Below are 24,950 nucleotides of genomic sequence, written 5' to 3'. Positions count from 1 at the left end.
ATCTCTCTCGTCCTGACCTAGCCACTGTGATCCATGCGACGGTCACCTCCAGACTGGATTATTGTAACTCGCTCTACGTGGGGCTGCCCTTGAGACTGACCCAGAAACTCCAGCGGGTGCAGAATGCCGCGGCGAGACTCCTTATGGGGTCTTCGCTGCGAGAGCACATTCATCCGGTATTATACCAGCTGCACTGGCTCCCGGTGGAGTACAGGATCAGGTTTAAGGTGCTGGTTTTAACCTTTAAAGCCCTATACGGCCTAGGACCCTCGTACCTACGGGACCGCCTCTCCTGGTATGCCCCACAGAGAAACCTACGGTCTGCAAATAATAACATCCTCAAGGTCCCAGGCCTCAGAGAGGTTAGGCTGGCCTCAACTAGAGCCAGGGCCTTCTCGGCTGCAGCTCCAAACTGGTGGAATGCTCTGTCCCAAGAGACTAGGGCCCTGCGGGACTTGACATCTTTCCGCAGGGCCTGCAAGACAGAGTTGTTCCGCCAGGCCTTTGGTCAGGGCGCAGCCTGACTCCCTCCTCTGGCAACCTGCACATAATTCTGCTTAATTGGTTGCCATCAATTTGATTTAATTAATTTTTATAATGAAATATTTTTAGATTGTGTGATTATTTGACTGATTATTTGATTGTTGTTAGCCGCCCTGAGCCCGGCTTTGGCTGGGGAGGGCGGGATATAAATAAAATTTATTATTATTATTATTATTATTATTATTATTATTATTATTATTATCTGGCGGGAAGGTAAACGGCGTTTCCATGCGCTGCTCTGGTTCGCCAGAAGCGGCTTAGTCATGCTGGCCACACGACCCGGAAGCTCCTTTGGCCAGTAAAGCGAGATGAGCGCCGCAACCCCAGAGTCGGCCACGACTGGACCTAATGGTCAGAGGTCCTTTTACCTTTACCTTTACTTTATTTACATATAAACCCACACGGAGCACTGCAACATGGCTCCCTCTCTCTCTAGCATCAGACAGCAAAGAGAAAAAGAACAAAGGACAATAGTCCCACTTCATGGAACACAGTAACACAAACATCCTGTCTCCGTCACTTCCCACTCTGTGGAGTCAAAACATACATTGTCATGTGATAGACAACAATCCCATGACTGCAATCATGGAGCATGAATTCTAACAGTTTTTCCCCTGCCCTCCTCCCTGCTGAGCCCTAGAAGGGCAACACTGAGACTCCGGGGGGCAGAGGAAGGTGACAGGTGCTGCCACTTCCTGGACTGGTTTTGAGATGGCGGGCAGAGCATGGCCGGTGGGCCAGTGCCACCTTCGCCCTCATGGACCAGCCTCCACGTTTTCCAGCTGTTGCCTCCAGATGTTCCTTCGCTCTCTGGATTCTTTCCTCCCTATAAATAGGACGCCCACCCCCCCACCCCCTTTCTCTAACCTGCTGGCAAACGTTTCCCAGTTCTGGGTGGCATAGCCAAGTGACTTTGCATCGAGCGCAGGCAAGGCATGGAAACTGGCACCAGTTCTCCAGCTTCCTGGCATCTGGTCAAAGGGTTCCCTCTCCAGCATTTTGGTGGCCCTAGCAGAGTTGCGATGGTTTAGCCCATGGCTCCTCCCCGCCCCGCCCCCTCCTCCATGGCCTCCTGCCAACCAGCGACTTGATAGGTCACCACCAAGTCCCAATAAACAAGGCCAGATCAAATTTTCTTTCGCTCCCAGCCAAGCTGTTCCCTTTTAACCATTCGGCCAATTAAAAACATATGTTTTCTGAGCCTGAGCGTTTGTGTGGTTGGCAGGGATTCACGAGCCGCTTTAGACAGAGTCGTTGCACATATATGCCAGATTCGGTGGGTCAAGAATGGCCTGATCCCATGCGGAAAGCTTAAAAGTTATCTTACTGGATCATGGGTTCATCCAGACCTTGAGTCTCTTTCAAGTAGGAGTCTTTTCAGCGGTCTTAAAATTCTAGGAGAAAAATTATAGGGCCCAAAATAGAATTCTACTGGACATCTCCTAATTTTATTCAATCTTCCCTGTGACAACCCTTGAGATCTTTGAAGATGGCTCTCATATCTCCTCTCAGTCTCCTCTTCCCCAGGCTAAACATTCCCAGCTCCTTCAACCATTCCTCATAAGGCTTGGTTTCCAGATCAATATGATACAATACGATAATCTTTATTGTCATTGTCCCATACAGAACAACGAAATTGAAAAATCTACACATTCAAAACCCAACAAGCCTGCTATCCCAGATATCCCAACCTGGTTAGTCCCCTAAAAACTCTGATACCTAACCATTAGGACCAGTCATGGACGACCCTGGGGTTGCGGCACTCATCTCGCTTTATTGGCCGAGGGAGCCGGCGTACAGCTTCCAGGTCATGTGGCCAGCATGACAAAGCCGCTTCTGGTGAACCAGAGCAGCGCACGGAAACGCCGTTTACCTTCCCGCCCTATTTATCTACTTGCACTTCATGCTTTTGAACTGCTAGGTTGGCAGGAGCAGGGACAGACTCCTTACAATGCGTTTAAAACCAAAATTGCATTTGGGTAGAAACTGTTTCTCAGGCGGCTAGTCCTAGTCTTTATAACCCTGTACCTTCTTCCAGAAGGCAGAAGCTGAAAGAGATCATTTCCGGGGTGCGCACTATCCTACACTATCTCTGCAGCTTTCTTATGGCACCTGGAAGCGTAGATTTGATCCAAGGTGGGAAGAGTGCACCCAATTATTCTCTCCGCAGTCTTTACAACCCTGGACAGCATTGTTTTTTCCCTGACCGTGCAGCTCCCAAACCACACACACAGACCATAAGTTAATACACTCTCCACAGTACAATGGTAAAATGCCATCAACAGATTCTTGATTCTCTTGGTCGCCCTCTTTCGTACACCTTCCAGCTTGTCAACATCCTTCTTAAATTGTGGTGTCCAGAACTGGACACAGGACTCCAGGTGGGACCTGATTTTAAAGAACTGGAAAAGGTGCAGAAAATGATCAAGGCGATGGAGTGAAACCCCTATGGAGAAAGGCCACGGTGTTTAGGGCGTTTTAGTTTAGGGAAAAGACAAATAAGAGGAGACATGGGAGAAGTTTATAAAATTATTCCTGACATGAAGAATGTGGAGGAAGAAAGTTTTCTCTCTGTGTCTCCTCTTATTTGTCTTTTCCCTAACGCTAGAAATCATGAACGTCCAGCAAAGCTGAATGTTGGGCAATCCAGGACAGATAAGGAAAATGGTGAAAGAAGAGATGGTGAAAGAAGACTGGAAGAAATTTAAAGACTATTTACAGAAATATTGTAAAATTAATGAATGCTAGAAGGATGTTGGATAGAAACTAAGGGGTTTCCAGCTGTAATGCTTTAGGAGATACGAAAAAAAAGGTTTACAAATGGGAAAAGCTTAATGGTAAGGATTTGCTGAACTAACAAATTGAAGTGGAATACAAAGAAGGGAGGTATGAGGAGGTCTGGGGAAATAAGCGTAAGGAAGATATGTTATGGAAAATTGTTTGTTTTTTAACTGTTTTTATGTTGTATTTTGTTTCTTTTTATTTTTCATTTTCATTGTTATATTTTAAAAAAACTTTAATAAATATCTTTTTTTAAAGAAAGGAAAATCCTTCGGCACACAGCACAGAGTTAAACTACGGAACTCCCTGCCACAGGAAGCAGCGATGGCCACAAACTTGGATGGCTTTAAAAGAAGATTGGATGAGAGGGGCATTGATCTAGCCAGGATCGCTCTGTTCTGCCTCCACAGCTGGAGGCAACAATAATTCTGAATCCCAGTTACTGGAAACTCCAGGAGAGAAGAGGTGCTTTTATGCTCAGATCCTGCTCACAAGTTTCACTTTGGGGCATCTCGTTGGCCGCTGTAAGAACAGGAAGCAGGATGAGGTGGGCCGTGGACCTGATCCAGCTGAAGGCTCTCCCGATGTTCTTATGAGATTGACTGGCAGTTTAGTGCCAAGTGGCGCACTCCAGGGCAAAACAAACGCACAAAAACATTGCATTTTTAAAAAAGTAGCTCAGGAGCTCTCCCCAAAGATAAGAGTGAACAGCCTCCCCATCTCCCTCTCCCTATAATCTGATCATGGCTTTAAGCCAAGGGTCGCCATGCTTGGACCACTGGTTGCTAAGGTGATGATGGAAGAAGAAGAAGAAGAAGAAGAAGAAGAAGAAGAAGAAGAAGAAGAAGAAGAGGAGGAGGAGGAGGAGGAGGAGCAGGAGGAGGAGTTTGGACTTGATATCTCATTTTATCACTCCCCTAAGGAGTCCCTAAGGAACGCTGGTGGCACTGTGGGTTAAACTACAGAGCCTAGGACTTGCCGATCAGAAGTTCGGCGGTTCGAATCCCCGCGACGGGGTGAGCTCCCGTTGCTCAGTCCCTGCTCCTGTCAACTTAGCAGTTCAAAAGCATATCAAAGTGCAAGTAGATAAATAGGTACCACTCCAGCAGGAAGGTAAACGGCGTTTCCATGCGCTGCTCTGGTTTGCCAGAAGCGGCTTAGTCCTGCTGGCCACATGACCTGGAAGCTGTACGCCGGCTCCCTCGGCCAATAAAGCAACATGAGCGCCCCAACCCCAGAGTCGGCCATGACTGGACCTAATGGTCAGGGGTCCCTTTACCTTTTAAGGAGTCTCAAAGCGGCTCACAATCTCCTTTCCCTTCCTCCCCCACAACAAACACTCTGTGAGGTGAGTGGGGCTGAGAGACTTCAGAGAAGTGTGACTGGCCCAAGGTCACCCAGCAGCTGCATGTGGAAGAGCGGGGAATCAAACCCAGTTTTGATTACGAGTCTATCGCTCTTAACCACTACACCACACTGGCTCTCCATCATGATGGAGTCATGATGGTGATGGAATATGGTCTCCAGGTACCTTTTTGGGGATGGCAGGAAGAGGAAGGGGGTGCAGAAAAGATTTTAGGTTTGTGTGTTGTTTTTAAGAGGCAGAAGTGGCACTCCTTACCCCGGTACGCCTTTCTGCCTGAGGAAAAAAGGAAGACCATCTGGCCTGGCTCTGCTCCCAGACCCTAAGCCAGAATTCCCAGCACAATATTTCCTGATATGGTCCCGCCAGAGCCATTAAATATATGGAACAGCTGGACGCATTCATTACACCGGCGGGTGGGATGGTGCGCAAGGGCTCATGTGCCGATTCGAAACACATCTTTTAAGAACAACATCCATTTCCACGCTGCGGGACTTCTTATCAGCAAAATCTCTCGCAAGGCCAAGCCAAGAAGGGAGAGGGGCAGGGATTTTTTGGGGGGGTGGGTGTTGGCAGGGAGAAAGTCAGTTTTGCAGGTGCTGAAGGAAAAGTTGCACGCACAAAATTGCACATCCCTGCTTGCACTCAGAAGTCCTCTATAATTTGTGTGTGGCAGATGAGGTTTGCACCCATCGCAGTGTTGAAACTGAATGTGTTTGGCAGCCCGTGGCAAATCCATTTTTGTTGTTTTGGAGTCAGGTTCCATGCAGTTCAGAAGTACCCTGTTAATAGTATAAGTTACTATGAAATAAATTATATTAATTGTTTCCATAGACTCACAGAATTGTAGATTTGGAAGGAACCCTGAACATCATCTAACACAACCCTTTACAATGCAGAAATATGCAGCTGTCATATACAGGGATCGAACCTGCAACCTTGGCGTTATCGGCACCACGCTCTAACTAACTGATAAACTTCTTCTTGCTACTTGCCTTCTCTGCTATTTTGTTGGATTACAGACCCTCCAACATCTCGCTGATCAAAAAAGGGACATTCGTTTTTTGGTCCCAAGCTCTCACTGGGCCAGCTGACTCGCACCAGACCAAAAAACGGGGCATTCCAGGATCCAGGATGCTCGTGTGGTTATTGTGTGCTGTTTCGAGCTCAACATTTATTGTTGGGAAAGCGGGATACAAATATTAAATCCCTCTAAGATAAAGAACTCTTCACATCTCCCTAGCTGGCCGCCTGCATCCACCACAGAGATTGGAGAATTGATTTCATCAACGCGTCCTGGAAAAGCACCAGGGGAAGACATGATTCCCCCCAATATTTTCCCCCTGGACATAAATTGGGGAGTCTCCCATTTTGGCAAAACTGTTCACATACATAAATATAACTGGAGACGTCTCTCTAAGGTGGTTTGCCAGTAGAGTTGTGCCAATCCTCAAGAAAAGTGACCCCTCAGACCCTCACAATTATAGACCTCTTAGCCTCCTGGACGTGTAGCAGCCACTGAAAGCTTTGTTCCCCATGAATTCATCTCATCCTCTTTTAAAGCCATGAAGGTTGGTGATCATCACTACTTCCTGTGGCCAGGAGTTCCATAGTTTAACTCTTGTGCTGTTTGAAGGATGTTCTGTCCTCTGTCCTGAACTTTCCAACGTTCAGTTTCCCTGAATGTTCATCTTGTCCCATGGTTCCCAATGTGCCTGACAGGGGGCAATTTGATTTTTAGGGGGGTGGCAATTTGGAAGCTTGTTTAGGTCACGTTAATGGCCTTTTGGCTTCCTCCATGTGAATAGAAGTTTACTTTTTGAATACTGTAATAAGAATCACCGTATTTTCCTGTGTATAAGTGTCAGGGGTTTAGGAGCAGAGGCACGGGCAAGGGAGGAAACAGAGAGCGAAGGGGAGGAGGCAGAAGAAAAGATGAGTGATGACGACGACCCGAGATCTCCGAGTCTTTCCAGTGAATCAGAGGATTCACAGAAAGGAGCACCAGTGGCCAGGGCAAGGGGGGGACCCCAGGAAGATAGAGCCAGAAGGGACTCAGGGGGGAGCAGCTGGAAATCGGGACCAGCGTCACCGCCAGGAAGCAGGGAAGAGGAAGGGAGCCAGGGGGGAAGCGCTGGCAGCTCACCACAGGAGGGAGGGCATGAGTCAGGAGTGGCCACACCTCCATCGGGGAGCGAAGAAACGGTTAAGAGGAAGGTGGAAGGTTGGGCGCGCGCGCCAAGTTCAAATGCAGAGGAAGGCGGCGCAGTAAGCAGCCCCGAAAGGGAACCAGGTCCTAAAGCCCGGCGAAAGGAGGCAGGAGGGTCCGGGTCAGCGTCAGAAGAATCCCGGAAGGAGGAGGCCCCGGGGGGTAGAGGGACCCAGAGGAGGACAGTCAGGCGGAAAAGGTGGAGCAAGGCTAGGATATTAAGTTGGTGCTCACGGGGCGGAGACTCAGACGGAGCTTCGCCGATCTAGCTACTAGACGTAGAGTTTGCGCGCAGCAGCGTGAGAATGGAAACTGTAATTCAATAAAGACTTTTACTTAATGATCGCTGGCTAGCGTGATCCTCTGTGAGCTAGGATCTTCAAGCAGCTCTGACAGTAAGCTCCGTCTCATCATTGTGGGCATCTACAGCCTCGAGGAGGGGAGAGAAACAGGTGCCTACTAGCGAGCTCACGAACGGCAGACAACATGACGGCTGAGCAGCAGATAGAGGACCTCAGAAAAGCAGTGGCACAACTGAACGCCGAGGTTCTCGCATCCAGGAAGAGAGAGGAGGAGGCAGCTGCCGCCTGCAGGGATCTCCAGGTCAGGTTAGACGTGCTGACAAAGCAGACACCCCGGCAGGAGGGAATTGGGTTGGCGAGACGGGCAGGCGGGCTAGTCTCTCACTTCGATGGGAACCTGCAACAGTATCCCAACTTTAGAGCCGACGTACTGTGCGCACTGCAACTGCTGCATAAAGACTTTAGAGATGAACAAGAGAGAGTGGGGTTCATCATGTCCCATCTGCATGGGGATGCGAAAGCATGGCTACGCAATTTATGGAGAGATAAGGATCCGGCGCTCCAGAATGCGGATGCCTTTATTAAAGCGATGGATGGGTGCTTTTTATCAAGTATTGACGTGGATCTTGCACGGAAGGAGGTGCATGGGCTGAGACAAGGGAGGGCCAGCGTCAGGCAGTATCATGCCCGCTTTTTCGCCTTGGTCAGTGCCCTGGAATGGGACAGAGATTCGGCTCCTGTAAGAGACCTCTTTTGGGAGGGGCTGCACAACTCGATTAAAGATGAGATCGCGAGGGGGGAGAGACCCCGAACCACCCAGGAGGTCGTTCAGAGGGCACTGGCAGTGGGGGTGAGGCTGGAAGGACGTCCGTGGAGCAGGGACGAAGGGCGTGGAGGGCGCGAACCAGCCGGGGGCCCCTCCTTCCTTCCCAGAGAAGCAGCGCGGGCGCAATCCACGCCTCCGCCAGGAGGAGGAGCCGAACCTATGGAGGTTGGAGGTGCAAGGGCTCAGTCAGCAACCAGAGCCCTAGCACCGGCAGCAGTGAAAGCGAAGCCTCCTAGAGGGAACAGGAAGTGTTACGTCTGTGAGGAACCAGGGCATATGGCAAAAGAGTGTCCCCAGAGGCCCCACAAGCTCACTGCAGCCTCGGCAATGGTGACTGCAGCAACGCAGCAAGGAGGACCACAGCAGGGAAACGACGCAGTCTGGCTGGAGGAAGAGGCACTGGGGCCCAGCCAGACGTGTTAGTGACGCAGTCCCCAGAAATTTTGCAGCCCGTGAACCCCCTCCCGCCCAAACCAGTAGTGCGGCTCACAGCATCTCTCCAGCTGCCCAATGGAATCACCATAGACGTGCCAATCACCATCGACTCAGGCAGCAATGCGGACTTTATAGGGCAGGACTTTGTCGACAGGCACGCTGTGCAGTTGCTGCCAGCCACACTGCCCCTGCAGGTTGTCACGGTGGATGGCAGGGAGCTGCTCGGGGGGCAAGTGGTGAAGCAGACGCCACCAATGGTGATGCGACTTGGGAATCACAGAGAAATCATCAGCTTCAACGTCACTCAACTATCTGACACGCCCGTTGTATTGGGCATGAGTTGGCTGGACAAGCACAGCCCAACGATGGCTTGGTACCAGAGGCAGCTGACCTTCGGCTCTTCCTTTTGTGCTGAACACTGCATCGTGCCCAGGCAGGAAGGAGAGGAAGAGGAGTCACAGCTGCTGCTAGGCACGCTGCAAGCGATTCCCCACAAGTACGCTGAATTTTTGGAAGTTTTCTGCGAGAAGGAGGCAGACAGGCTACCCCCTCACAGACCATATGACTGCAAAATTGACCTGCTGCCGGGGGCGGCGCTGCCTAAAGGGAAACTGTATTCCATGTCAGAGGACGAACTGCAAGAACTCAAGGAGTTCATTGATCATAATTTGCAGCGCGGCTTCATCCGGGAGTCCAAGGCAGTGGGGGGCAGTCCCGTATTCTTTGTTAAGAAGCGGGACACGCCCCAAAAGAGACTCGTAGTGGATTACAGGATTTTGAACAGTGTGACTAGGCCATCGGACTTCCCCATGCCCCGAATTGACGACCTCCTCGCGAAGGTACGGAAGGGCAGAGTGTTCACCAAGTTGGACCTGCGGGGGGCGTACAACCTCATTCGCATGCGGGAGGGTGATGAGTGGAAGACAGCCATGTTCACGCCACTGGGGACCTACGAATATAGAGTTATGCCTTTTGGATTGCAAAATGGCTCCCACGTTTTTCAAGCATTTATGCATCACGTGTTGGCGGGACTTCTCTACAAGACGTGCGTCTGTTTCTTAGATGACATCCTGATCTTTTCGGAGTCGCAGCAGGAGCATGACAAGCACGTCAAGGAAGTGCTGAGCAGGCTAAAGCAACATAGGCTCTACGCCAAGCTGGAGAAGTGCCAATTTGACGTGACGGAGGTGGATTTTCTGGGCTACAAGCTGTCTGACAAGGGGCTCGCCATGGACAGCGCCAAGGTTCGAGCGGTGTTGGATTGGAAGAGCCCGCGCAACCGGAAGGAGGTCCAACGGTTTGTCGGCTTTGCGAACTTCTATCGCAAGTTTATCAAGGGCTTCGCGATGCAGACGGCGGCCATCACTGACACGCTTAGCTCCAAGAAAAAGAAGTTCATTTGGACAGAGCAGGCGGAGCAGTCCTTTCAGGCACTCAAGCGTCTCTTCGCGTCGGAAGAGCAGCTGCTTCATGTCAACCCCAGCAAGCCGATGAGGGTGGAGACAGACGCTTCGGACAGAGCCGTGGGGGCGGTCCTGCTGCAGAAAGACCCGCAGGGGGTGTGGCGACCGGGAGCGTTTTACTCCAGGAAGCTCAGCAAGTCCGAGCAGAACTACACCATATGGGACAGGGAGTTGCTGGCCATTCACGCAGCGTTCAAGGCGTGGAGGCACTTTCTGATCGGCGCCAAGCACACGGTGCAGGTTTGCACGGACCACAAGAATCTAGAGCACTGGCGCACGGCACAGTTCCTGAATCAGAGGCAGATACGTTGGGCTGAGTTCTTTGCGAACTTCGACTTCCGAATAGAGTATGTCCCGGGGGACACCAACATCATGGCAGACGCTCTCTCCCGTAAGCCACAGTATCTGGAGGACGCAACACCAGCGGCCGCCATGCACATCTTCGCACCGACAGTGTGGGCGTGCGCCGCGGCGACCGTGGACCTAGAGGCGGTGCGACGAGCGTTGCAGGGGGACTCCTTCGCACGAGCAAAGATGGCAGAGGTGCAAAGGGGCAAGGCAGCGGCCGACGGTTTCCAGCTAAGAGATGGATTGCTCATCCGTAAAGGGGCCATCTACGTGCCGGGAGACGAACTTCGAGCCAAGGTGCTGCAGCAGCTGCACGACGCGCCCACGGCCGGGCACTTTGGCAAGGAGAAGACGGTGGAATTAGTAGCCAGGGATTTCTGGTGGCCTGGAATGAGAGGGGAGGTCGCAGACTACGTGGCGAGGTGTGACACCTGCCAGAGGGCCAAACCAGTGCACAAACCGCCGGCCGGACTGTTGGAACCGCTGCAAACTCCGGTCGAACCTTGGGAAAGGGTGGCCCTGGACTTTGTCACGGATCTGCCCAGCTCAAGGGGCAAGACGGCAGTGCTGGTGGTGGTGGACCTGTTTTCCAAGATGGCCCATTTCATTCCGTGTGCTAAGGTGGCCACGGCGGAGCAAACCGCCAAACTGTTCATAGACCACGTGTTCAAGGTTCACGGTCTGCCACGGTCTATTCTGTCCGACCGGGGGCGGCAGTTCATCTCGAATTTCTGGCAGAAGCTGATGGGCTTCCTGAACGTCAAGATCAACCTGGCGTCGGCGAGACACCCGCAGACCAACGGGCAAGCGGAGCGGGTCAATGCCATCATGCAGCAGTACCTGAGATGTTATGCAAATCAACAGCCTGCGACGTGGGTGGATTACCTGCCGCTTGCCGAGTTCGCCTACAACAACACGAAGCACGTGTCCACGGGGGTCACGCCGTTCTTCGCCAACAACGGGAGGCACCCCAGAACCTTCCCGGGACTGGAAAGAATGGGGGAGGGGGAGCCGCAGACAGCAGATGCGTTCGCGTCGGAGCTGCAGGAAGTCCACGATCAGCTGAGGCGCCAACTGGAGCTGGCCAAGCACGCATACAAGGTACAAGCAGACAAGCACAGAAGGGTTGGAGAAGAGCTCCACGTGGGAGACTGGGTTTGGTTAGCAGCCCACGCAGTGCCGGCCAGGTCGTTGGCCAAGAAGAAACTAGGGCATAAGCAACTGGGGCCCTACCAAGTCGAAGAGCAGGTCAACCCGGTAGCTTTCAGACTGGCACTTCCGGAGGGTTCCAGGATGCATCCGGTATTCCACAGATCGGTGCTCACTCCCTACAAGGCACCGCACAGGTTCCAGGAACCCGGAACGGCGCCGAGTCCGGCCAGAGACAGAACAGGGCACGCGGGAGTGGCACAGAAGGAGCGCATCAACGAAGTCACGGAGATTTTGGACTCCAGATGGGGGGAAGAGGGGGTAGAATACTTTCTCGCCAAGGAGGGCACCCCGGCCAGTGCGAACAGCTGGGTGCCGGGCTACGCCTTAGACGAACCTCTGCTCAAAGACGAGTTTCATGCCCTCTTCCCACATAGACCTATGCCAGCAGACTTTTTCGACGACTGGCTTTTCACGCCCACGCTTTCGGCCAGCACGTTCCGGGGGTTCGACTCGGACGAGGAACCGACACGAGACGTCCGTTCCCCGGAGGGGTCACCCTCGGGATCCGCCTCAGAACCCTCGTATTGGTGGGACGATAGGCCAGAGGAGCAGTTCCGCAGAAAGTGGCTGGAATGCTCAGGACGAGCAACGCCGCCAGGAGGAAGTGAGGGAGAGACGGACATGGACATTTTCGGGGACGACCCTGGTTTCGAGCACGGCGGCACAGAGATGGAAGCGGAGGTGACCGTCGTCGACGAGAGCAGGGAGGAAGAACCGGAAGACTTCAGATGGAGGCCCGCCACGGGAAGCGACCGATATCCGACGTTCGTCCCTTTGCAACAGCAGCCCCCAGCTCCAGCACCGGAAGGAGGGGAGGGGGGAATGGGGGGCTTCGAGGGGGGGGATGGATGTCAGGGGTTTAGGAGCAGAGGCACGGGCAAGGGAGGAAACAGAGAGCGAAGGGGAGGAGGCAGAAGAAAAGATGAGTGATGACGACGACCCGAGATCTCCTAGTCTTTCCAGTGAATCAGAGGATTCACAGAAAGGAGCACCAGTGGCCAGGGCAAGGGGGGCACCCCAGGAAGATAGAGCCAGAAGGGACTCAGGGGGGAGCAGCTGGAAATCGGGACCAGCGTCACCGCCAGGAAGCAGGGAAGAGGAAGGGAGCCAGGGGGGAAGCGCTGGCAGCTCACCACAGGAGGGAGGGCATGAGTCAGGAGTGGCCACACCTCCATCGGGGAGCGAAGAAACGGTTAAGAGGAAGGTGGAAGGTTGGGCGCGCGCGCCAAGTTCAAATGCAGAGGAAGGCGGCGCAGTAAGCAGCCCCGAAAGGGAACCAGGTCCTAAAGCCCGGCGAAAGGAGGCAGGAGGGTCCGGGTCAGCGTCAGAAGAATCCCGGAAGGAGGAGGCCCCGGGGGGTAGAGGGACCCAGAGGAGGACAGTCAGGCGGAAAAGGTGGAGCAAGGCTAGGATATTAAGTTGGTGCTCACGGGGCGGAGACTCAGACGGAGCTTCGCCGATCTAGCTACTAGACGTAGAGTTTGCGCGCAGCAGCGTGAGAATGGAAACTGTAATTCAATAAAGACTTTTACTTAATGATCGCTGGCTAGCGTGATCCTCTGTGAGCTAGGATCTTCAAGCAGCTCTGACAATAAGACTAGGTTTTCCCCCCTAAAAAATAATGTCAAAAAATAGGGGGCATCTTATACAGTCATACCTTGGGTTAAAGTCGCTTCAGGTTGAGCGTTTTCAGGTTACGCTCCACGGCGACCCGGAAGTAATGGAACGGGTTATTTCTGGGTTTCGCCCCTTGCGCATGCGCAGACGCTCAAAATGACGTCACGTGCATGTGCAGAAGTGGCAGATCGTGACCCGTGCACGTGCAGACATGGGTTGTGTTCTGCTCTGGATGCTAACAGGGCTCCAGAATGCATCCCATTCGCATCCAGAGGTACCACTGTACATCTTTTCCCCATTTTCTTAAATCTGACTCCCCCAAAATAGGGGGCGTCTTATACATCAGGGCATCTTATAGACGCAAAAATACGGTATATGTCACAGGGTGGGGGGCTGGGATCAGGATTTTAGAGATGCTTAGGTGGAGCATGGCCAAAAAAAGGTTGCAAACAGCTGATCTAGTCCAACCCCCCAGCGCAGGTGTCTCCTGGGTGGAAAATGCTCATAGCTTCCTCACTTAACCATCAGGCATAAGCTCCTCTTTGTAAATATTTTGGTTTGTTTTGTGGAGAGGGGATTTGTTGTCTTCTCATTTTCGGTTTCCTTGCTTTCGAAACGAGAGTATTAGTGCGTTAGCTCACATCCTGTGAGTGTGAACCAGATAAGCGTTTTTGCGCCGTTAGCAGTGATCAAAAACAGCCATTGCTTGGAAAGATGAACTTTTTCGGTAAATCGCCCTTGGCTTGCGCCTCCGAGCAAGTTAGAAAGAGCCCCATTCTGTCCATTCCCCATCTAATCTGTCTTCGGGGGATGGAGAAGGAGATAAACCTTTCTGGAAACGAAAGAGCCCCGCCGACTGCCGGCCCCCCGTGCCAAGGCAAACGGAGACGGGTAGCGCCAAGGAGCCAAGATAAACTTTCCTTCTAACAAGGGAATCGAGCCGCCTTGGCCACAGAGAGTTTCCCAGGCAAGAGGAGGGAGATGCTGGACGGGCAATGGAGAGGGGAGCCTTGGCAGCGGCGGTGGCCTCCTTGCCTAGATCAGCCTTCCCCAAGCTGGTGCCCTCCAGATGTTTTGAATTCACCACATGTTTTCTGGGCACCACAATTTAAGAGGGATGTTGACAAGCTGGAAGGTGTGCACAGGAGAGAGACCAAGATGACCAACTGTCTGGAAGCCAAGCCTGATGAGGAACAGTTGCAGGAGCTGGGGGTGTTTAGCCTGGGGAAAGAAGGAGACTGAGAGGAGATAGGAGAGCCTTCTTCAAATACAGTGGTGCCTCGCAAGACGAAATTAATTCGTTCTGCAAGTTTTTTCTTCTTGCGAGTTTTTCGTCTTGCGAAGCACGGTTTCCCCATAGGAATGCATTGAAAATCAATTAATGCGTTCTTATGGAAACTGCTTGCCAGGCTGGCGGTGCGGAGAAGGGCTTTTCTCCCCACCGCAAGCCTTCAGGACAGGTACGGGAACAGAGGGGAAGGGGCGCAGCGCTTCTCCTCTGTTCCCGGGGCTTGCGGTGGGAGGAGGGTTTTTCCTCCCCACCACCAACATTCAGAACAGCATTCTGAATGTTGGCGGTGGGAAGGAAAACCCTCCTCCCACCGCAAGTCTTCAGGACAGCCATCCGAAGGCTGGCGCGGGGAGAAGGTCTCTCCGGCCCACCGCCAGCCTTCGGAGGAGGTCCGAGGACAGTGGGGAAGACGCGCTGAGCTTCCCCGCTGTCCCGGAGATTTCCCTATGGGCTTTCGTCTTGCGAAGGAAGCCCATAGGGAAATTTGTTTTGCGAAGCGCCTCCAAAACGGAAAACCCTTTTGTCTAGTGGGTTTTCCGTCTTGCGAGGCGTTCGTCTTGTGGGGCACCACTGTATCTCAAACATGGAAAGTAGAGCAAGCTTGTTTTCTGCGGCTCTGGAGGGTAGGACTCGAACCCATGGCTTCAGGTTGCAAGAAAGGTGATTCTGACTAAACATCAGGAAGTACTTTCTGAAGGTAAGAGATTCTTCAGCAGTGGAACAGTCTCCCACAAGCAGTGGTGAAGTCACCTTCCTTGGAGCTTTTTAAGCAGAGGTTGGATGGCCATCTGGCATAGATTCTTGAGCTGTGATTCTAGCCTTGAAGGGGGTTGGACTAGATGACCCCTGAGGTGCCCTCCAACTCTACAATTCTATGGCAAACAACTGCAGGGCGCCAGGTTGTGAAAGGTCATCCTAGATGTCCATCTCAAATTTCGAGACTATTCACTTTTTCATTGCCTGGGATTTTCAATATTTATTTATTCAAAAGGGATCCAATTCATTGCACTTAGGAGTACTTTTCAAGCACTCTGGTCTGTGATAAAGACACATCACCAGCAGGCTACTTGTGCACCGGAATATGAAACAGATCGATGGTCCCCAAACCTTCTATGTGTGCAGTTTTGCATTTTAAGCCCATGTAAATCATAGCACCGCCATGACTGCGGGGATATAGCGGAGCCTGCTTCTGAAGTCCAGATGCTGAACACATTTCTGCCATGTTTTTGTGGTTGAAAACAATTGTGTCTTTTTAATGCCTGCCTCAAATATGAAATTGTTTTTATAATTAAAATAATGTTGCCTTTTGGAATGGCTGCAATGGTTTTCCTTGTTAAATCACTTTAAGGCATTCTATGGGAAGTAATTCATGAATGGAATATATAAGTTGAAGATCATGGAGGAGAACACTATCAATGTTCAGACAGCAGCCACGAAATTAAAAGACGCCTGCTTCTTGGGAGAAAAGCAATGACAAACCTAGACAGCATCTCAAAAAGCAGAGACATCACCGTGCCGACAAAGGTCTGTATAGTTAAAGCTTTGGTTTTCCCAATAGTGATGTACGGAAGTGAGAGCTGGACCATCAAGAAGGCTGATCGCCGAAGAATGGATGCTTTTGAATTCTGGTGCTGGAGGAGACTCTGGAGAGTCCCATGGACTGCAAGAAGATCAAACCTCTCCATTCTGAAGGAAATCAGCCCTGAGGGCTCATTGGAAGGACGGATCCTGAAGCTGAGACTCCAAGACTTTGGCCACCTCAGGAGAAGAGAAGACTCCCTGGAAAAGACCCTGATGTTGGGAAAGATGGAGGGCACAAGGAGAAGGGGACGACACAGGACAAGATGGTGGGACAGTGTTCTTGAAGCTACCTGCATGAGTTTGACCAAACTGCAGGAGGCAGTGGAAGATAGGAGTGCCTGGCGTGCTCTGGTCCATGGGGTCACAAAGAGGGGGACACGACTAAACAACAACAAGAACCAAGTGTTCATTTGTCAACAAGAAGCACTGACGAAGGTACCTCACCTTCATGACTTTTTCTGATCCCATTTGAAAGACATCGAAGTTGGTGGCCTCAGCCCAGTATCCCTGAAGGAGCGTCTCCGCCCCCATCATTCTGCCCGGACACTGAGGTCCAGCGCCGAGGGCCTTCTGGCGGTTCCCTCATTGCGAGAAGCAAAGCTACAGGGAACCAGGCAGAGGGCCTTCCTGGTAGTGGCGCCCACCCTGTGGAACGCCCTCCCACCAAATGTCAAAGAGAAAAACATCTACCTGACATTTAGAAGACATCTGAAGGCAGCCTTGTTTAGGGAAGCTTTTAATGTGTGACATTTTAATGTATTTTTAATCTTTGTTGGAAGCTGCACAGAGTGGCTGGGGAGACCCAGCCAGATGGGTGGTGTTAAGATAATAAATTATTATTATTATTATTATTATTATTATTATTATTATTATTATTATTATTATTATTCCTGTTTAAGAGTTTAAGCCTTTTTCTGGAAGCCGGGCACAGCCTTCCCATTTAGGCAAGGATTTAAGAACGAGGACAGTAATGGCTCCAGTCGTTGAGAGCATTTTTGTCTAAGCCCGTTTCCGAATGCAGCAGGACACATTCCCAAGTACACATGTTCAGGATTGTGCTACAGGGCTGCATTCTACAGTGGTGCCTCGCAAGACGAAATTAATCCGTTCCACGAGTCTCTTCGTCTTGCGGTTTTTTCGTCTTGCGAAGCACGGCTATTAGCGGCTTAGCGGCTATTAACGGCTTAGCGGCTTAGCGGCTTTAAGAAAAAGGAAACAAACTCACAAGAACTCGCAAGACGTTTCGTCTTGTGAAGCAAGCCCATAGGGAAATTCGTCTTGCGGAACGACTCAAAAAAGGAAAACACTTTCGTCTTGCGCGTTTTTCGTCTTGTGAGGCATTCGTCTTCCGAGGCACCACTGTATTTCTATTTTCCTTTTCTTTCAAAGCAAGTTTTGAATATGAGGAGCCTCTTGGATCACCTAGTCCAACATCCTGACCATCAACCCTCAAGCTGGATTTAAGTACAAGAGACAACTTTCTTCCTGGGGTTTCCAGCAACTGGGATTCAGAAGCATCATTGTCTTCAATGTGGAAGCAGAGCATAGCCATTGTGTGCCATAAATTTGTCAAATCCTCTTTTCAAGCCATCCCAGTTAGTGGCTATCCTGTGGGGGTGAGTTCCACAGGTTAACAACATTCAGTCTCTGTGGGATGTTCACAAGTTCTAGCATTTTGAGAGCAGGATAATAACTGTTCTCTGTCCGCTTCACCCCAGGCTAAGAATAATTTTATAAACTTCTTATCACAGCACCTCTTACTTGCTTTTTCTATAAAAAGTCTCAAGCTTTCTTTCTTTTCTTGATAATTGGGGTGGCCCTTTCCTGAGCCTCTCCCAACTCTGCAGAATCCTACCTTGAAGGTTGTTGTGAAGATGGAATGGGGAGGGGAAAGAGAACCACGTAGGTCGCCTTGGAAGAAAAGTGTGATTTAAACAACGGGAACAATTGGCAAAGGCTTCTGAAAAGGCACAAAGGGAGAGGGGAGGGACCCCTCTAAAATTCACCAACCCAAGGAGAAGTGATTCTTCCCCTCTTCCTAATAGTTTTATTCCCGTATCTATGGGAAGATCTCACAGACAGGCCCCAGACCAAGGCTGTTTCCCATCCCACTAAACTATTCCGACAAGCTGCCCAAGGATCAAAACGCCGCAATGCGGGAGGTTGGAGGAGGGGGCTTTGGGGGGCAAGGGGGAGCTAATGAGACTCAAATGGCGAGAGGCGCAGCATGAAGGCAGCTCATACATGCCGGGCTCAAAGCCAACACGAAACAGGAGCCAGGAATTTGGGCTGGGGGGCACGGGGGGGGGTGCTTTTTAGGCGAAGTGGGAGGGGGGCAGGAAATGAAGGTTCCCGCAATATCTGCGGCGCATATGCAAAAAAGCATGTAAATAATAATAATAATAATAATTTATTATTTATACCCCGCCCATCTGGCTGGGCCTCCCCAGCCACTCTGGGCGGCTTCCATAGAAACCAAAAATACAATAAAATATCACACGTTAAAAACTTCCCTGAACAGGGCTGCCTTAAGATGTCTTCTGAATGTCAGGTAGTTGTTTATCGCTTTGACATCTGCTGGAAGGGCGTTCCACAGGGCGGGCGCCACTACCGAGAAGGCCCTCTGCCTGGTTCCCTGTAGCTTTGCTTCTCGCAATGAGGGAACCGCCAGAAGGCCCTTGGCGCTGGACCTCAGTGCCTGGGCAGAACGATGGGGGTGGAGACACTCCTTCAGGTATACTGAACCGAGGCCGTTTAGGGCTTTAAAGGTCAGAACCAACACTTTGAATTGTGCTCGGAAACGTACTGGGAGCCAATGTAGGTCTTTCAAGACCGGTGTTATATGGTCTTGGCGGCCGCCCCCAGTCACCAGTCTGGCTGCCGCATTCTGGATTAGTTGTAGTTTCCGAGTCACCTTCAAAGGTAGCCCCACGTAGAGTGCATTGCAGTAGTCCAAGCGGGAGATAACCAGAGCATGTACCACTCTGGCGAGACAGTCCGCGGGCAGATGGGGTCTCAGCCTGCATACCAGATGGAGCTGGTAAACAGCTGCCCTGGACACAGATTTGACCTGTGCCTCCATGGACAGCTGTGAGTCCAAAATGACTCCCAGGCTGCGCACCTGGTCCTTCAGGGGCACAGTTACCCCATTCAGGACCAGGGAATCCTCCACACCTGCCCGCCTCCTGTCCCCCCAAAACAGTACTTCTGGTACGTACATTTGGTACGTAAAGGGTCGTGAGTCATCATGCTTCTTTGGATGAGAAAATTCGTCAGGGCTGATAATTTGGAGCAAAAATTTAAGCGAGGCGGCATTTTCAAAGAGGTCAACAGGGGCGGGTTCACTCTAGAATTTGTGGCCATTCAACGAATTTTGGAAGGTTTGGAAGAGATTAAAGGAAGGGCTTCTCCACACAGAGCAGAGTTAGACTGTGGAACTCATTCCCACTGGAGACAGAGGGTGAAAATTGGAGTAGATAAATTGACGGAGGACTCTATGGAGCTTGCCGAACTGACTGGGAGACTCCGAGACCAGAGAGAAGAGATGGTGGAAGAAGATTGGAAGAAGTTTAAAGAATATTTGAAAAAAAAATATGTTAATATTTAAATCTTAGAATAGCTTTGGAAGTGTATATAGGCTGTAGGGTTAGAAGTAGAAGATAGTGTATTTTAAAACAGTATTATTTGCAAGTGATAAAATGTGAAGATTTTTATGGTAAAAGTAAGCGTGATAAAAAAAAAATTGGTTAGATAGAAATTATGATGTATGTAAACTGCTAAAGATGAGGTAAAATGAAAATCAGATAGGGGGGACTTGGGGAAGCCCACCTAACAATGTTTAGAAAAAATAAGGATAAGGCAAGAATTTGTTTGTATTGTTTGTTTTTCTGTTTGTGCTGTTTAGTTGTGTTAGAAAATGAATAAAAAATTTTTGAAGAAAAAAAAAGATAAATTGATGGAGAAGACCCATGATGCCTACAAGGCCTTCCTCTAAACATAACCCAATTTGTCAACATTTCTGTGTTGTTTAAAGGTCAAATTAATTCCATGGAAGCTGACTTTGACCCAGCACTCTTAATCTGAGATTCCTGCGGGGCACGGGGTTGGACTAGATGACCTTGGGGTTCCCCTTACAACTCTACAATTCTATGATTCTACCCAGACACCAATGGGAAAAGTGGAATCTCTCTTTCTGTGCACACTTTCTCTTTCTCTCTCTGTGGGAGATGATTCCGGGAAGGGGAAATCGAAGTGACTGGAGGGACTAGGGTGCATGCCCTTCACTCAAAAATCCAAATGTGACAATTAGCCTGAAAAGGTTCTGGGCATCCCAGTTGAAAAAGGATGTGGACAAGCTGGAAGGTGTGCAGAGGACAACCAAGAGGATCAAGGGTCTGGAAACTAAGCCTTATGAGGAACGGTTGAAGGAGTTGGGTATATTTAGCCTGGGAAAGGGGACGCAGCTGGCGCTGTGGGTTAAACCACAGAGCCTAGGGCTTCCCGATCAGAAGGTTGGCGGTTCGAATCCCCACGACGGGGTGAGCTCCCATTGCTCAGTCCCTGCTCCTGCCAACCTAGCAGTTCGAAAGCACATCAAAGTGCAAGTAGATAAATAGATACTGCTCTGGTGGGAAGGTAAATGGCGTTTCTGTGCACTGCTCTGGTTCGCCAGAAGCAGCTTGGTCATACTGGCCACATGACCTGGAAGCTGTACGCCGGCTCCCTCGGCCAATAAAGCAAGATGAGCGCCGCAACCCCAGAGTCGGTCACGACTGGACCTAATGGTCAGGGGTCCCTTTACCTTTAGCCTGGGAAAGAGGACACTAAGAGGAGATAGGAGAGTCACCTTCAAATACCTTAAGGGCTGTCATGTGGAAGATGGAGCAAGCTTGTTTTCTCCTGCTCTGGAGGGTAATAATAATAATAATAATAATAATAATAATAATAATAATAATAATTTGTTTATACCCTTCCCATCTGTATATAGCCTTCCCACTCTGGGCGGCTTCCAACAGAACACTAAAATACAATAACCTCTTAAACATTAAAAGCTTCCCTAAACAGGGCTGCCTTCAGATGTCTACTAAAAGTCTGGTAGTTGTTGTTCTCTTTGACATCTGGTGGGAGGGCGTTCCACAGGGTGGGTGACACCACCGAGAAGACCCTCTGCCTGGTTCCCTGTAACTTGGCTTCTCGCAGGGAGGGAACCACCACAAGGCGCTCGGTGCTGGACCTCAGTGTCCGGGCAGAACGATGGGGTTGGAGACGCTCCTTCAGGTCTACTGGGCCTTTGAGGCCATTTAGGGCTTTAAAGGTCAGCACCAACACTTTGAATTGTGCTCGAACCCATGGCTTGCAAGAAAGGAGACTCTGACTAAGTATCAAGAAGAACTTTCTAATGGTAAAAGCTGTTTGAGAGGGGAACAGACGCCCTTAGGAGTTTGTAGACCTCCTTTCCTGGATGTTTGGTTGGATGGCCATCTGCCATGGATTCTTGAGCTGTGATTCTAGCCTTGAAGGGGGTTGGACTAGATGACCCTCGGGGTCCCTTCCAGTTCCACACTTCTGAGAATCTAATGTTGGCACGCACTGCTGTGCTGATTCCTCTGAATACAGGTAAAGAAGACATTCGGACCCTTTGAGACAGCGCATCGTACCTGCAACTCCACGTGGCCCAGGCATCCCTCGTGGGCCAAGGTCTCCCTGGTCACCCTTTAGCCCACGCTGCCCCATAGGTCCTCTTTCGCCGGGGAATCCTAGATTCAGAGAGAAAAGAAGGAAAAGTCAGGCCCGCAAGAGTCAGGATCCGGTGCGCTCCTCATGAAATTGCATGCTATTGTCGCAGGAACCCCCCCCCCCCAATCATTCAGTTTGTACAAACTCGACACACACTCACACACGACATACACTACGCTTCTGTTATAAATTGATAGAAAATCAACCATACATCGGATTTACACCGGTCCACTTTTATTATACTCCATGAAGAAAGGACTATCAAAGGGGGATGGTTTGATACAGGCCAGCCATAATCCCTTAACCGTACCAGCACATCCACAGGAGCCCTGCCCAGTTGCTATGCCAGCCCTGATGGTCCCAGACAGAAGACCATCAAAATCACAAAGAACTTGCTTATGGGAGTGGATTCAGCACGGACTCGAACAAAGGGCAATGATCAGCTCTTCCCTCTGGGGGCAGGAAACTGTCAACTCCCCTTTGTCACCTGGAAATGACTCATGGGGAGGGGGATAGGAGGAACCAGCCAGGTGACAGGACACTCAGGTTACCTCCACAACTCCCTCAACCTCTCCTTTTTGTGATGTAGTTGTGATGTAGTCTTAGGGGTGTAGTTTGGGGGATTAGTAACTAATAAAAGTTGGGGTCTTCTTTTGTTCTGGACTTCCATTTTGCCTCATCTTGTTGCGGGTGGGAGTCCTGTCACGACAGTATCCAATAAAGGCCAAGCCTACAGGCTGCTGTTTTGCTCCAAGTTATCCTGGTTGGTGTATTTGTTTTTGTCCAAGGGAGCCCTCGGATTTCTCCGTTAACACTATGGTTTCAGTGGTGAACAACAGGCACCAACACCCCAGGCTTCATACACCTGGAAACTCTCCTGTCTCCACACCCCAAATTCTGCCACGTTTATAAAACTTATGGGGAGCCTGTGACCTTCCTGTTATTGCTGAATTTCAACTCTCCTCAGCCCCAGGCAGAGAAAATGTGGAGGATCCCATCGCTGCATGAATTTATGACTTAAGGGATGACTAGACAAACAAATGTGTATCTGAAGAAGTGTGCATGCACACGAAAGCTTATACCAAGAACTAACTTAGTTGGTCTTTAAGGTGCTACAGGAAGGAATTTTTTTATTTAGACAAACAAAGCCACTTCTGCCCTGCAGAGGAGGTGGTGTTGCGGGCGTCACGACACCCCCATGCGATTGGGGGAATCACCGGCCATGTCACCTCCTGGCCAGCCAATCGGCTGGCTCTGGGGGCGTGGCGTGCCATATTTAAGTCAGGATGCAGCCGGGGATCTCCCTCTTTTCCCGCCTACCAGCTGCTTCTGTTTCCCACCCTCCTACCCTAAAAAGTTTTCGTTCCTTGACCTTGCTATGGACCTTGGTTGGTCGCTGTTGAGGGGCCTGGTAGGAATTTTTCCACTTGGCAAATTGGCACCAGCCACTTGGTTTTCACCCACCTTGTAGCAAATTGTCACAACTTTCTGGGTATTGGCAGTTAGGCATTGGTATAGTTCTGTAGATGGAAGAGGGGAAGTAGCGCCATCACCTGCCCCACATATTGAAGGGTAGTTCGATAAAGGATTCTGGGGGGCATGGCCCTGTCCGAAGCCTAGGGAGGTGAGGGCCTAAGGAACGCCCCCTAGCAGTGACCCCAGGAGAGTTCCTAGTTGATGTGCATCAGCAGGACTCCCCCTACTGGTGGTTAACCCTTCCCAGACTTCAAGCGGATGGGCTGAAGTCAGATATAGTCAGTTAGGACCAATGCCTAAGCCAATACCGCTCATCACCTGTAACCAATAAAGATGTGGCCGTATTTAGCCCATTAACCTTAATAATTGTGTCACAAGTCTTTATTTCCACTGGGGGGAGGCGGGAACTCGCCACGCAACCATGAGTCTGTGAGAAAGATTTTTGCTCCAAGTTTGAAAAACAAATGAGAAAAACAAACTCTAACTCTAACGTTGCCTTTTGCCAAGCGCAGGAAAAGAAGTGGGATCCCAACCAGGCAAAACCTGCAGAGGGTCTATTTTACCCTATTTTTTAAAATCGAAACGGAACCTTGCAAGTTACACATGTCAGTCATGAGAGTCTTCTTGTTGCACTTGCAAATTGTGGCTGCAGTCCCAGGACTGACCTCTGGGCAGACATGGGCACAATAATTGCACATTAAAAACAGATTGCTGCATTGCAAAGGGTTGGAGTAGATTATTCTCAGGGTCCCTACCAAATCCAGAAGTCCATGATTCTATGATCCCATGAGAATCAATTTTGCAAACTTAGCAGATTGGCTCGTAAATGTAGTATCCTGATCACTGGGATCGTTTTAGCCTCTCCGCATCATCATTAATTTCATTTCTTTACTGCTTTATATTTTCAAGAAAAATCTCAAAGCAGTTTACAGCACATTAAAACATCAATGAAACAATCTGAAGAAAATCAAATATAGAGTGTACAGTCAAAGCAACATAACTAACAGAAAACTAAAATATTCTCTTAGAGATTTCAAAACAAAACATTACAAAGGAAGTCAACTAAAGAATACATATTTAACACAAACAAAGTTAACAAAAAAAAAATCTTAAACATTTTGGGGGAAAACCCCACCATTGCTAAGTGAAGTCAAATATAAAATGCACATTTAGAACAGCATGAATAACAAGAGGAGTTGGGTGCCAGAATCTCACGCCCACCTGAGTTCTGTCTTCAGATCATCTCTGCCATTTCCACTTACTAGAGAAATCCCTTCTCCAGATGGAAGGAGCCCACCTGCCTCAAAGCAAACAGGGCAGTTGAAACTTGGGGTTATGAGGCTATATTCTGGTGTTTACTCAACCCCCACTAATTTCTTTTTTTGTGGGGCTACCTTTGAAGGTGACTTGAAAACTACAACTAATCCAGAATGCGGCAGCTAGACTGGTGACTGGGAGCAACTGTTGAGACCATATAACACTGGTCTTGAAAGACCTACACTGGCTCCCAGTACGTTTCCGAGCACAATTCAAAGTGTTGGTGCTGACCTTTAAAGCCCTAAACGGCCTCGGTCCAGTATACCTGAAGGAGCGTCTCCACCCCCATCATTCTGCCCGGACGCTGAGGTCCAGCGCCGAGGGCCTTCTGGCGGTTTCCTCGCTGCGAGACACCAAGTTACAGGGAACCAGGCATAGGGCCTTCTCAGTGGTGGCACCCACTCTGTGGAACACCCTCCCACCAGATGTCAAAGAGAAAAATAACTACCA

General features: G+C 50.2%; 1 protein-coding gene across 1 annotated transcript in view; it reads right to left on the bottom strand.

Annotated features, from left to right (window-relative positions):
• The window catches only part of SCARA5 (scavenger receptor class A member 5), a 110,219-nt gene that overhangs the window by 19,377 nt on the left and 65,892 nt on the right, over positions 1-24,950 (bottom strand). The window contains exon 6 of the mRNA XM_081188672.1: positions 21,629-21,727. Coding sequence (XP_081044798.1) covers positions 21,629-21,727 — 99 coding nt within the window. The remainder of the gene's footprint in view (positions 1-21,628; positions 21,728-24,950) is intronic.

Source organism: Podarcis bocagei (assembly GCF_964188305.1).
Source record: "Podarcis bocagei genome assembly, chromosome: 3".
NCBI classification, from domain to species: Eukaryota; Metazoa; Chordata; class Lepidosauria; order Squamata; family Lacertidae; genus Podarcis; species Podarcis bocagei.
The sequence above is the reverse complement of the archived record's forward strand: the minus strand, read 5'-3'. Positions and strand labels throughout refer to the sequence as shown.